This window comes from Vigna angularis, chromosome 7 (assembly GCF_016808095.1).
Source record: "Vigna angularis cultivar LongXiaoDou No.4 chromosome 7, ASM1680809v1, whole genome shotgun sequence".
Lineage (NCBI taxonomy): Eukaryota > Viridiplantae > Streptophyta > Magnoliopsida > Fabales > Fabaceae > Vigna > Vigna angularis.
The window spans coordinates 17,762,006-17,773,906 of NC_068976.1; the positions used below are offsets into that span (position 1 = coordinate 17,762,006).

An 11,901-nucleotide genomic window follows, 5' to 3' on the forward strand; every position below is an offset into this window, starting at 1 on the left:
CAGCACCACTCTAGATGACCTACACCTTTGAGCCAAGACCACAAAAACAGAAGAACGGGATGAGAAAAATCTCGAAGAGTTTCCGTGTTTTGGTTTCTAAATCACTTGAATTTTTTCATGAAAAAATTATTATTGAGTTTCATGGAATTATTTTAAAAAAATCTTTTAAAACGAAAACGTGAGAAAAAAAACCATAAAGGTCCTCCATGTGTAGTCCTAATGATTACTGTTTCATTGCCCTGTATCTCACCCTGTCAATAGTGGTCTTGATTGATATGATCATGTATATCCTCAGATTTAATGCAATGATGCAGAAAGAGGTAAGAAAAACTATTTTGAAATAGTACATACTAATGTTCAGTTCATCGGAAGTGGCAGAGAAGATTGGGACAAAATATTTTTAATAGAGTTAAGCTATAGTACTTTGATTCTGAGCTTTTTGTTAGCTTTTGATTAGAACTATAAAATTCACATGCTTGGCACTACGATGGTTGTGTGCAATTCAACTCATACACCTTAACAGATCATTTCTTTGCAATGGTTTTAATTAATATTCTTTACCATGGATGATGTTCTATTATGTGCTAAGACTAGTTAATCTTGGCCATCCCAAGTAAACACAATAAATGCAGTTGATTTATATCACATGCAAAATCAGTGCTCAAAACTAAAAAGTACTAAAAAAATTAATAATTTTATTATCTGTAGTCCCAGATCACAAAGTCATTGCTTGAACAATAAGTCAGTAATAAACAGAAACCGTAAATAGATGAAAGATACTGAGAAACATGTAGTACTGAGCCCAAGCACAGAACAAGTTGCTATGAAAAAAGGCATGGGCGTTTGGCAGCTGCAAGGTTGCTGAAACTGATGTAATCTTGGAACTTGCTGCATCATCCCTATGACTTTGATGGTCTTTTGACTCTGACGGTCTTTTTCTGAAAGAACAACTAGCCCTTACAGTTGGTGTGTGCCATGCCATGAATTTTAAGTGAGAATTAAGCTTTGAAATGGATATTTCATTTAAAAAACAATTCAGTTTTTGAAGATTTGCTACAGGAAAAAACCATTATAGTGATTTAAATCTGAAACGAGATGTTATAGGAATTTTGGAGCGTGAAGGGCTGCTATACTAAGGTCCACTGTGATACTGTGGATAATTTTTGTGATTGGCAACTTTCGACTTTAATATTGAATATTCAGTTTAAGTCTCGTAATCTCAGCTTAAGTTTATCCTTGTAATTAACATTTTGCGTAGCTAACAGCTTAAGTTTATCCTAACAAGAGTTTAGGATTGGTTTTTCTAACTCTAACTTTATTGTGTTTGGTGGCAGGTTTGGCAGGAACTTTTAGCTGTTACAGCACTTGTGCTGCCTCCTGTGGAAGATGTTGAAACCTGGCTCAAATTCGCTTCTTCTTTGCAGAAAAAGTGAACGGATTACCCATGCAAAATCTACTAATTAAACATCAACAGGTTTGTGCTGTATACCTGATTCTAAGTAGTTTGCTATATGTTACTCCTTATTCTTGTGTACCCAACTCAAGTTATTGTTCATTCTATCAGTATGATCCTGAAAATGTACGATACCATGGTCATCCTCAAGTAATGCTGGCAAACTTGAAGTACCAGTGGTCTCTTGAAGAGGATTCAAAGCGCAGAGAAGCATGTATTAGGCTTCAGGTATTATATGTCTTCCTATTGTATAGAGGGAGCCTATCTGAAGTTAAATATTTCCCACTGATCATCTGTTTGCATTATGTGACCTAGAATTTAGCTATGGAACTTTCAAGTCAACCAGTTACACCATCAAGCTTCACAAGTGGTTTGAATCCCAGTGTTCCTCTCCTTGCTCGTGTATATCTAAATCTTGGCTCCTGGCAGTGGTCACTTTCTCCTTTTAATGGGGGAAAGCATAAATGGGCATTATTCAACCCAGCAGTGATGTCTCATTACACACCTTAAGTGGTTTCCCTGATATTGCAGCGCAATTTGGTTGTTACAGCTGTAACTGGATACTTTCATTCTATAGCATGTGCAGCAAATTCCAAAGGTGTCGATGATAGTTTACAGGTAAGTTACAATTTAGAAGTAAAGACAATACTGGCAATACTGGCAGTGATTGTATGCACTGACTCATGCAGTGTGATACACTATTAATCAGTGTATTCAAAAGATTGCAAAAACTCTTATGCTGTCATGTTTGGTTCTTATATATTAACTTTCAGCATTGCTTTCTTGACTTAGCTGTTATCTCTGTTCTTAAAATTTATTTATTGCCCATAAAATTGCGAAGACATTGAGTTATTTTATCTTTCGATAGAAAAATCTATGTACAAACTTTTATTTTTAGGTGCAAACTATCATTTTAAGATGGTTGTAAAAGTGACAGATTTTACTTTAAGCTTTAAATGACCGTCTTTAGTAGGAGGGTTCGTTCTCCGTAGGAGAGAATTAGCATAAAAAAGACGCGGAATTTCATTGTATTACGAAATTTTCAGATTTTCATCAGAATGGCTAGAAAACAAAAGCAATTAGCAATTCACTCCATCGTTCAACCAATATAGAAAAGAAAACAACTAAAAGTGATTGTGCTTAAACGCACTATAGGATGCACACGCTCGAGAGAAGCATACATGGGGAGCAAATTGTTAGTCCTAAATTTCTACCGTCCAAATCTTCAAACAAGTTGTTCTCCTTAAAGATGCCTCTTGTCCAGGTCATCAAAGTAGGGGTGTTCCATTGCTTTCTTCGCAGAAATCCTCTTGGAAGGTTCATATTTCAACATTTGCTGAAAAGGAAAGACAAAAATACAATGAATGGATATTCAACAGGAAGTACTAGAAAAAGTTAGATAAGGAATAACTAACAGATAGTAGATCGATTCCAAGCTCATCCAAACTCGGAACAGCTGTTGACAGACTTTGAGGATTCCATTGGGGGTATTCGTGCCAGTTCATTAGTTTACTCACGCCTGGCCACACCTCTTCATTAGGAGTACCCAATAGCCTGCACAAACAGGGTAGAATTATATTCAAAATCAGGCAAACAGTTGACAAAGAAACACAAAGACCGGTATATTAGTCCTAATGCTTCACCTGAATATATGAAGGAGTTGTTGAAGCTCGGAATCACCAGGAAAGAGTGCTTGTTTGGTGACAAGTTCGGCTGCAATCGAGACACAAATAACATTTGTAAACCGTCTACATGACATAGAAACAACAAGTTAAAAAATATATTTTATCCTTACCAAATATGCAGGCAACGGACCATATGTCCACAGCCATTGAGTAATGGGTGGCTCCCAAAAGAACTTCAGGGGCTCTATACCACAGGGTAAGTATCTGAAGATTGAGATATTGACTTACAAATGATTAACGAAGCAAGAGAAAATAATTATTTTTCAGAGAAGATGCTATCTCTCATGTCTTTTTACCTCATGCGTATATTTCTTAATCGGCACAGTAAATGCTCGAGCGAGCCCAAGATCAGCTATTTTAAGCATCATTGTTTTCCGGTCCATCAAGAGATTGTGAGGCTTCAAGTCCCTTAATAAACATAAACATTAAATTTACATTCAATCGTTAATATACGCATATATGTATTTGCATACACACATTTGAAAATGCGAGAAAAATCATAGGAAACAAGGAAAAGGGGTTAACAACCTGTGCAAGATTCCATGGCCGTGGCAGAAAGCAACGCCCTTGCAAAGTTGGTACATCAAGCTCTGTGACCAAATTCACAAGTCAGAAAATTGATTTAAAAAAAGAAAAGGGAAGAGTAGTGAGAGAGATCTGAAAAATTAAAAATATGTATTACTTTGATGGTTTGAGGGGGAATGAAATCTCCGGTTTGACGGAAAGAGCGAATGAATTTCTTGAGATCGGTATCCATGTACTCAAATACCAAGTAGAGGACTGTCTTGCCTTCCTTGTTCTGACCTTGTTTGACATCCATCAACCTGTGGGTGGTGCGGAACTAGGAATTACTAAACAAAGAATGAAAGAAAGAACAGAACAGTGGGTAGAGGAGAAAGAAGAAGAGGAAGAGGAAACCGTACCTGACGACATGGGGATCGCGAGAGAGCATCCGAAGAATTGAAACCTCGCGGAGGGTGGTGGGAGGGACACCTTCTTCGTCCTCATGGAGGCGAGTCTTCTTGAGGGCAACGATCTTCCCAGTGGCCTTTTCTCTTGCCCTGTACACCTTTCCGTACGTCCCTTCTCCAACCTTTTCAAGCTTCTCGAATGCCTCCTTCGCCGATAGTACTCCTGCCTTCTCCATTTCTCTTCCTCTCCTTAATTCAAATCAGATTTCCTACCCTTCTCTTCAAACATTTTCGAATATATATAATAATTAACAATAAATTTCAAATCAGAAACTTAGTCGTTGTGCAACGGACACTTGTTTTTTGAATTTCAAATCCCGCTCCCCTTCCCTTCTCAACATCAAATTAGGAATATCAATATTTTTATTTTTATTTTTTCCTTTTCTTTCCGCAAATTATATTCATTCCTATTCTAGGTAACTGCAAATGTCATGTAATCATGCTATGTTCAATATTTTATATATTAATTGAGTATTTTAAATTTTATTAAAATAATACAAATTTTAGGATAAAATTAAAATTATTTACTACATTTTTTAATTTAAAATACATGTATTAAATAACATAAACCTAAATTAATTAATATTTTAAAAAAATTAAAAACACTCCTCAAGAAATATGACTTAGTTTTTTCAACCCAACTTTGTAAATTAAAAACGTTTTTTTTTCATCATGGTATTTGTATAATATATTTTAAAAAAAAATTAAAACTCCTCAAAGAATATGTATATGACTTAGTTTTTTCAGTCCAAAGAAAATTAAAAACGTTTTTTTTATCATGGTTTTTGTATAATATTATATTCTTTAAATCTAAAATAGTATAATTACAATCTGAACTTAGTTAAGATATACAAATAACTCAAATTTATATTAACCAATATTAATAAATTAAAATGCAAACACGAAGAGTAATATAATACAATTATAATTTTATATCAACCAATATGAAATTATCTTTTATTCAACATTTAAAGTGGTTAGTGCCTACACTACAATGTGATTTATGATTAAACTATAGTCTCAATATAATTTAAATAAACTATTTTCTCTAAAATTATTTATGAAGAACACGATTTTAATCTTGTGTCCGTTATTCTTCGTTCCGGTTTGTATGTGAACTTCTTAACAAATAATGCAAAAAATTTACTTCAGAGAATCATGTTAAAATTTTATTAAGTGACGAGATCCTTTAATAATAAAGTTATATAGAAAAAATAATTATCATGAAAAATATTTGTATGTTGGTTATTTGAAATATTTTATGTGCATACAAATTCTCCTAATAACAAAAGCAACATTCAACCAATAACTCATCTAGTCAAAGTTATTATCTGTTTTTATAAATATAAGGAGTTTCTCTAACCATTAAAACTAAACCTCTCAGTTTAAAGTTATTTTAAAATCAAAATATATAAATATTTCTTTTAAAAATTAAGTTAATAAATTGAAGAGCCAACTTATAACTACCAGTGGTAATCGATTATATGAAGTGATAATCAATTATCACATAAACTTTTAATTTGTTTTTCTCGATGTGATAATCTATCACCATTAATCGATTACCACAAAGTTTTTTGTGAAAATTTGGATTTCATTTTGATAATCGATTATCACAACAAAGGTTCTTATGGAAAATAAAATTTTTCCTTAGTGTTATGCTGTTTGAATTTTGACTTTTGACTCATTTAAATAATATACACATATTACAAGACTTCAATAATTAAATTCATAAGTATTTAATGTATCTCTTGAATTCAAACATTCTTTAAATCTTCAACACTTTGTCATCCTCAAGTCTTTATTGAAGCAAAATGTTCATCTTCTTATTTTTTGTCAACATAACATATATTGTTAAATATTAGTTAATATTCTTGGATATTTCTATGTTGTTATAAATTAAAAGATATCTTGAGATATTATTAGAAATTATGATATAACTTATATATTGTTATATATTATTGTTAGATAAAAATAATTGAGAATAAAATATTGTATTTTTTTTCAAAATATTAGACTTATACATGGGAGGACAAGGTTTAGGGAAATAGTTTAAATAGAAACGACGATAAGTCAAGAAAAAAGGGAAAATGCTTTAAAGGTTGAGTTTTAAAGGGATTGAAAGAAAACGTGAAAAAGTAAGAGGTAAGGGGAGCTTACATTCTTGTTTTCTGATATGGAACAACATGCCTAGACATAAATAAAGCTAAAAACTAAACAAGAACAATTAAGAAATTGAATTAAAAGACTAAAAATGTAAGTGAGAAAGGAGAGAAAACTTATGAATTGGAAGGCATGCCACTTGAAATGATACAAGATAAATGCCAAGGAGGATTGCCATTTGTTCTTCACAAGATAAGATCCAATTTTAGATTAAGAAACATAATTATATCTCAAAGAAGTAATGCAATTGAATGCAAAACACTTTTTATATTCAAATTTGAAGGTGTTCAAGGTGTTTGCACAAAGGAGACCTTAAGTTGTTTATATAACACTAAAAGATGAAGTAGGTAGAGAAAACTAAAGGACGTGAGAGTTAAAGGCCTACAAGTATGGACAACAACTCTCAAGGTTGTTTTAAGTCTCACATCTATTAATTCTACAACCTCCTAAAGGGTATATAAGCTACCTAATTAGTCTGAAGATTAAAATTAACATTATATACGAGATAACTTGCATTATAAGCAACTAAAAGGAGAAAGGTGAGATATTTTCACAAGAGAGTTTAGGAAAGGAAGAAAGCATAATAATTGGAGAAAAGTGGAAGGATTGAAAAACTTCATTGAAATTGCTTGAATCCTTTAGAATGATGGGAGTGATAGGTGCGTTCGGTAGAATTTCTTTTGTGACTAGGACTTTTGCCTTCTCCTTTTCTCTCACAAGTTTTTCTTTTTCTTTCTTTGCTCTCTCTTCTCTTTCTTTTCTCTCATTTTCTTCTTTTTCTCTCTCCTCTCTTTCTTTCTCTATTATTTTACTCTCTCCTATTTTCTATCTTGAAGGTCCTTATTTAAACAATGAAGCATGACATTCTCTTTTTATTCACTTAATGAGAAAAAAAGTTATAAGTGTGTGAAGGTGAGGAAGAGGCTGACTCATTGGTGACAATTGTTTCACCCCTAATGCATATTGCCTTTTTGTTAGGGCATGCAGAAGTTATATGACCATGTCCTAACCATTTAAAACATTTAATATGAGTTGGTCTATAAGGGGATTTAGGTTGGGAAGAATGATGGTTAGAAGAAGAATGAGGACAAGATTTGTTAGTGTACTCCTTAGAAACATCCTTGGTTTTATCCTTTGATGATGAGGATCTGTAGAAAGCATCTATTGAAGAGTTCAAAAATTTGTTGTGGTAAGTTTTTTTTCTACAAGAGTTGCTTCTCTACTTTCATGGTCTGATGAACTACTGCATCAAAATTCTCATCATTATGGAATTTAATTATATATTGGATGTTGTTATCAAGTCCACTAATAAACCTTGTTATTTTTGTTTGTTCATTTTCAATGGTGTTAGTACGGTGTATAAGCACTTCGAGCTCGCATGCATACTCCTTCACACTTTTTCTACCTTGATTAAGTCGTTGGAGCTTAACCAAGAGGTCCCTAAAGTAGTGAGGAGGTACGAAACGCTGTATTATAATGTCCTTAAAAAGTTCCTACGTGCTTGCGAGTGAGCCCATAGTAGTTAAGTTTCTTCTATTTAGCCATTGTTTGGCGTATCCCTCTTAAGCTAAACAAGCTACCTTTATATGAAATTCTTCATCTACACTATACAAAGCAAAAATTTGATTTACTTTAGTTATCCAATCTAAACAAATGGATGGATCTTCTTTTCCTTTGAAAGGTGGCAAGTTCAACTTTGGCAATTGAAGGCATTGGTCAAAAGCTTTATCTTGTTTATGCTTCTTGAAAGGGCCATGACCATGAGTAAAATGCTTGTGCTCTTGATGTCTATATTCTTGCTTTCCTTTCGTCTTAAACTCCTTATCCATTCTATGGTTGAGAAAGTCAAAAGTAGCAACACTCTTCTCAGTGTTTGCTCTCGATTTTGGCTAAAATAAAGGTAAGAATCACTCCAACTTACTTGTAAACTTCACTCAAAATAGCATGATGTCTCAAAGTCAGAATTTAAAAGCACTTAATTAGTGAAAAATACAAGTAAAAGGATGTACAATCAACCTAAACACATATAAGGACACAATCCAAGAGACACACACTTTAAGAGGCCAAAAATCAAGTAAAAACTATTATACAAATGATGTACAAGGAACCTAGTAAAGCAAGAAAAATTGACACAGAAAAATGGCAACAAACTAAAGTACTAAAATAGAAAAAACAACAAGGAAAATGAATGAATCAAGACAAAGGTACAACTAAAATAATTGTTGGAAAAGAACATAAAAAAACAAGAGGTAAATACACCAAAAACTCTATCCATACACGAAGAGAAAGATCTAAAAAAGAGTAAAAATATTTTGACATGCTTCAAACCAATATATTTTTGTAAAATGATGATAATAGAGGCTCAAATTAAGATGTCAAAACACACATGCAAAACTGGAAGAGTGCCTTAGCCACATTCAAAACAGTAAGCACAAAACAGATTGATGCATTAATGATTATTTTCAAACTGATGCAACCATATGTTTTGGCCAAGCACTCAAAATTTGAGTATGTGTGTTTGAACAAAAATGATTTTATGTTTGTTTAAAACCTCTACTAGTTCAGAACATACAAGCAAAGCATACACACTTAAATCCTAATTTGATCAATCTCAATTCATCATACAAGAGTAATGATGCAAAGGACTATAGCAAGTGCAATTAAAGATAAAATTTATAGAAAACTCCTAAAGAGGAATCTATATGACTCAAATCAAATCCTAAACATAGAATAAAGACTCAATATAGACCAACTAAGACAAAAAATAATAGCTAGAAAAGCAAACAAAAGAGAATTTAGAAGCCTACTTGTTGAAGACTTCCAAGAGGTGTTTGTTGCATATGCTGAAAGGTTCTATGTGTAGCATTTGTACAAAAACTTTTGGACCACTTTTAGGCACTTAATTGGAGCGTGTCTTGATGGTGTATAACATCGAGAAGAAAAAATCCAGCCACCAAACACACAAAACAACAAGCAATTAAAACAAACATAACTAGAAATAACAAAAACAATAAGCAAATTGTGGAGTATTAAATGAATTAAAATCAAATGAACACATTAAAGGATGAAATTAAGGTGGAATAAGGACTGAATATTGTTCCTAACACGTAAATGAAACCATAGAAACAAATTTCACTCAGTTTTTTGATGTTAAGTTCACTGATGGTTATATTATTTGCAGTGATGACATGTTTTGTGTGGTAATGTGAAACAATTAATGTTGTGAGACATGTGACTATGTAAGGTTTGGGTGGGTTGTTAAATTATTACTGAGGTGTATTCTGATTATGATGTTTTAGTGTTTGTATTTTAGTTCATCCATTTTTTATGGTTGTAGTTTCCACCTACAATGATCATATTTTATATGGAAGCAAATGATAGGAAGCTGCACAACCTGAGGGTGAGGGGTCAATATCGCACTAGTGCAAAAAATGGCTTTGACGCTAGTGTTTTTGGCCTTTAACGTCTAAAACTAGACCAAAGTCATATCGGGAGATGTTAATTTGACGTCAGACTATATCACTAACATCAAAAGGACGTTGGAAAAATATATAAGCCGACGTCTTATGGTGCCAAACACAATCCTCTTCATGCTTGGCGGAGATCCAGGGGATTTGACGTCATAATGTGCACTTTCCAATGTTAAATTGATGTCGAAAATGACAAACTCTGACGTAAATTAACTTCAAGAAATGTAACTTCTGACGTCTTTTTGGTGTATTTTATTTTTATAAAAGCTTCAATTTTTCAATTTTACCACACTTGAAAATCAGTTATATATCCAAAATTAATCTATTAACGATTATAGGTTTCACGGTTTTAGGGGTTTCGGTGTTTCAAGGTTTCGGCGTTTCAGGGTTTCGGGGATTCAGTGTTTTGGGGTTTCAACATTTTAGGGTTTTTGGGTTTCGTGGCTTCCGAGTTTCCGGGTTTCGTGATTTTAAGGTTTTAAGGTTTCAGTGTTTTAGGGTTTTTGGATTTCGGGGTTTGAGTGTTTCAGGGTTTCAAGGTTTTAGGGTTTTAGTGTTTCTAGGTTTTGATGTTTCAGGGTCTCGCGAAACCTCGAAACCCCAAAATGATGAAATTTCGAAACCCCAAAACCCTAATATCCTAAAACCTCTAACCCCTAAATCTCAACACCTTGAAACCTTGAAACCTTGAAACTCCGAAACCTTGAAACCCTAAAATAAATAAATAAAATTAAAACTTTGAAACCCTAAAAGCCTAAAACACTGAAACCATGAAACACTGAAACCCCAAAACCATGAAAGCCGAAAGCTTGAAACCCTAATACCATGAAACCATGTAACTTTGAAAACCCGAAACCCTAAAACCCTAGAACCTCGAAACCCCAAAATCTCAAAACCAAGAAACCTCGAAAACCTGAAACCCAAAAACACTGAAACCCTAAAATCCAGAAACCTTGAAAGTTTAAACCCCAAAACCATGAAACCCCGAAACCCTGAAAATGAGTCAATCCAAAATCCTGAAACCCTTAAACTAAGAAACCCTGAAACCCCAAAATCCCAAAACCCTAAAACCTTAAAACCTTAAAACCCTGGAACACTGAAACCCTAAAAATTAGAAACCTCGAAACCCAGAAACCCTCGAAACCTTGAAACCTTGAACAATGAAACCCTAAAAGCTTGAAACCCTAAAACTTCAAAACCCTAAAAGGCTGAAACATTGAAGACTCAAAACCCCAAAACCCTGAAACACCAAAACTTTGAAACCCACTGGAACCACAAAACCCTGAAACTACAAAACCCCAAAACTTCGAAACCCTAAAACCAAGAAACCCTGAAAACTCGGAAACGTAAAATTTTGAAACCCTGAAACCCAGAAAACCCGAAACCTGAAACTCATAAACCTAAACACCTTGAAACCTCGAAACTTTGAAAGCCAAAATCCTTGAAACCTATAAAAACATTTGAAACCCTTAATCGTCGAAACCCTCAAACGGTTAAACCCCAAAACCACGAAACAATGAAAACCCAAAACTTTGAAACCTGGAAACCCTAAAACCTTGAAATCCCAAAGCTCTAAAACTCCAAAACTCAAAACCCTAAAACTTAGAATCCTAAAAACCCTGAAACTACGAAACTTCGAAATCCCAAAATTCTAAAACCCTGAAACTTTGAAACTCCAAAACCTTGAAACTCCAAAACCTTGAAACTCCAAAACACCAAAAAACATAAACCCTGATGCCTCGAAACCCCAAAACCGTTGAACCGTGAAACTCTAAATAGTTGAAACCCTTAAATCTCAAAACTTCGAAATCCTGAAACATGAAAACCCTGAAACCATTCAATCTTAACAAAGGCAATATTCCATTGAAGATCTAAAGACATATCAATGTTAATCACAAGCCTATGCAAGTTTGAGTATATTAAGAAAATCAAAACCAAGACAAGGGATTTATAGTGGTTTCCTCTTCCGAGCTACATCCACTTTGCTTTGCAACCTAAGTAAAACATTCCACTGTATTAAACACTTACATTATTCTCACTTTACAATTCAATATCAAATCAAACACTAAGTGAACTCTACAAGAAGACTTCTAAAACATGCAACACCTTATTGCATACTGAAACCCTTTCCAAATAAACCAAGAATAAAAAAAAAAAACAGA

General features: G+C 33.5%; 2 protein-coding genes across 3 annotated transcripts; one reads left to right on the forward strand and one right to left on the reverse strand.

Moving 5' to 3' along the window:
- Positions 1-1,256: 1,256 nt before the first annotated feature.
- On the forward strand, positions 1,257-2,128 carry LOC108337931 (serine/threonine-protein kinase TOR). Its single transcript, XM_017574513.2, has 3 exons — positions 1,257-1,474; positions 1,565-1,681; positions 1,769-2,128. The coding sequence occupies exons 1-3, from the start codon at positions 1,445-1,447 to the stop codon at positions 1,961-1,963; spliced, it is 342 nt and encodes a 113-aa protein (XP_017430002.1). The 5' UTR covers positions 1,257-1,444; the 3' UTR covers positions 1,964-2,128.
- Positions 2,129-2,458: 330 nt separating this feature from the next.
- Positions 2,459-9,178, reverse strand: LOC108337183 (cell division control protein 2 homolog D). Of its 2 annotated transcripts, XM_052880186.1 has the most exons (9): positions 9,077-9,178; positions 4,062-4,328; positions 3,821-3,962; positions 3,667-3,728; positions 3,435-3,546; positions 3,249-3,342; positions 3,097-3,166; positions 2,869-3,007; positions 2,459-2,789 (listed from the first exon to the last, which is right to left on the reverse strand). In XM_052880186.1, exons 2-9 carry the CDS (start codon positions 4,283-4,285, stop codon positions 2,697-2,699), a joined length of 936 nt encoding a protein of 311 aa, XP_052736146.1. In that variant the 5' UTR covers positions 4,286-4,328; positions 9,077-9,178; the 3' UTR covers positions 2,459-2,696. The 2 variants fall into 2 exon arrangements, with proteins under 2 accessions (XP_052736146.1, XP_052736147.1); XM_052880187.1 differs by lacking the exon at positions 9,077-9,178 and having other exon boundaries at positions 4,062-4,339.
- Between the last annotated feature and the right edge of the window lie 2,723 nt (positions 9,179-11,901).

What these genes read in the sequence shown, in the direction of transcription:
- LOC108337931 (XM_017574513.2), top strand. Translation starts at nt 1,445, where the DNA reads ATGCAAAATCTACTAATTAAACATCAACAG. An exon ending in TACTAATTAAACATCAACAG is followed by an intron (nt 1,475 to 1,564) that starts GTTTGTGCTGTA and finishes TCATTCTATCAG; the next exon opens with TATGATCCTGAAAATGTACG. An exon ending in AAGCATGTATTAGGCTTCAG is followed by an intron (nt 1,682 to 1,768) that starts GTATTATATGTC and finishes TATGTGACCTAG; the next exon opens with AATTTAGCTATGGAACTTTC.
- LOC108337183 (XM_052880186.1), bottom strand. Translation starts at nt 4,285, where the DNA reads ATGGAGAAGGCAGGAGTACTATCGGCGAAGGAGGCATTCGAGAAGCTT. An exon ending in CGCGATCCCCATGTCGTCAG is followed by an intron (nt 3,963 to 4,061) that starts GTACGGTTTCCT and finishes CACCACCCACAG; the next exon opens with GTTGATGGATGTCAAACAAG. An exon ending in TTCCCCCTCAAACCATCAAA is followed by an intron (nt 3,729 to 3,820) that starts GTAATACATATT and finishes ATTTGGTCACAG; the next exon opens with AGCTTGATGTACCAACTTTG.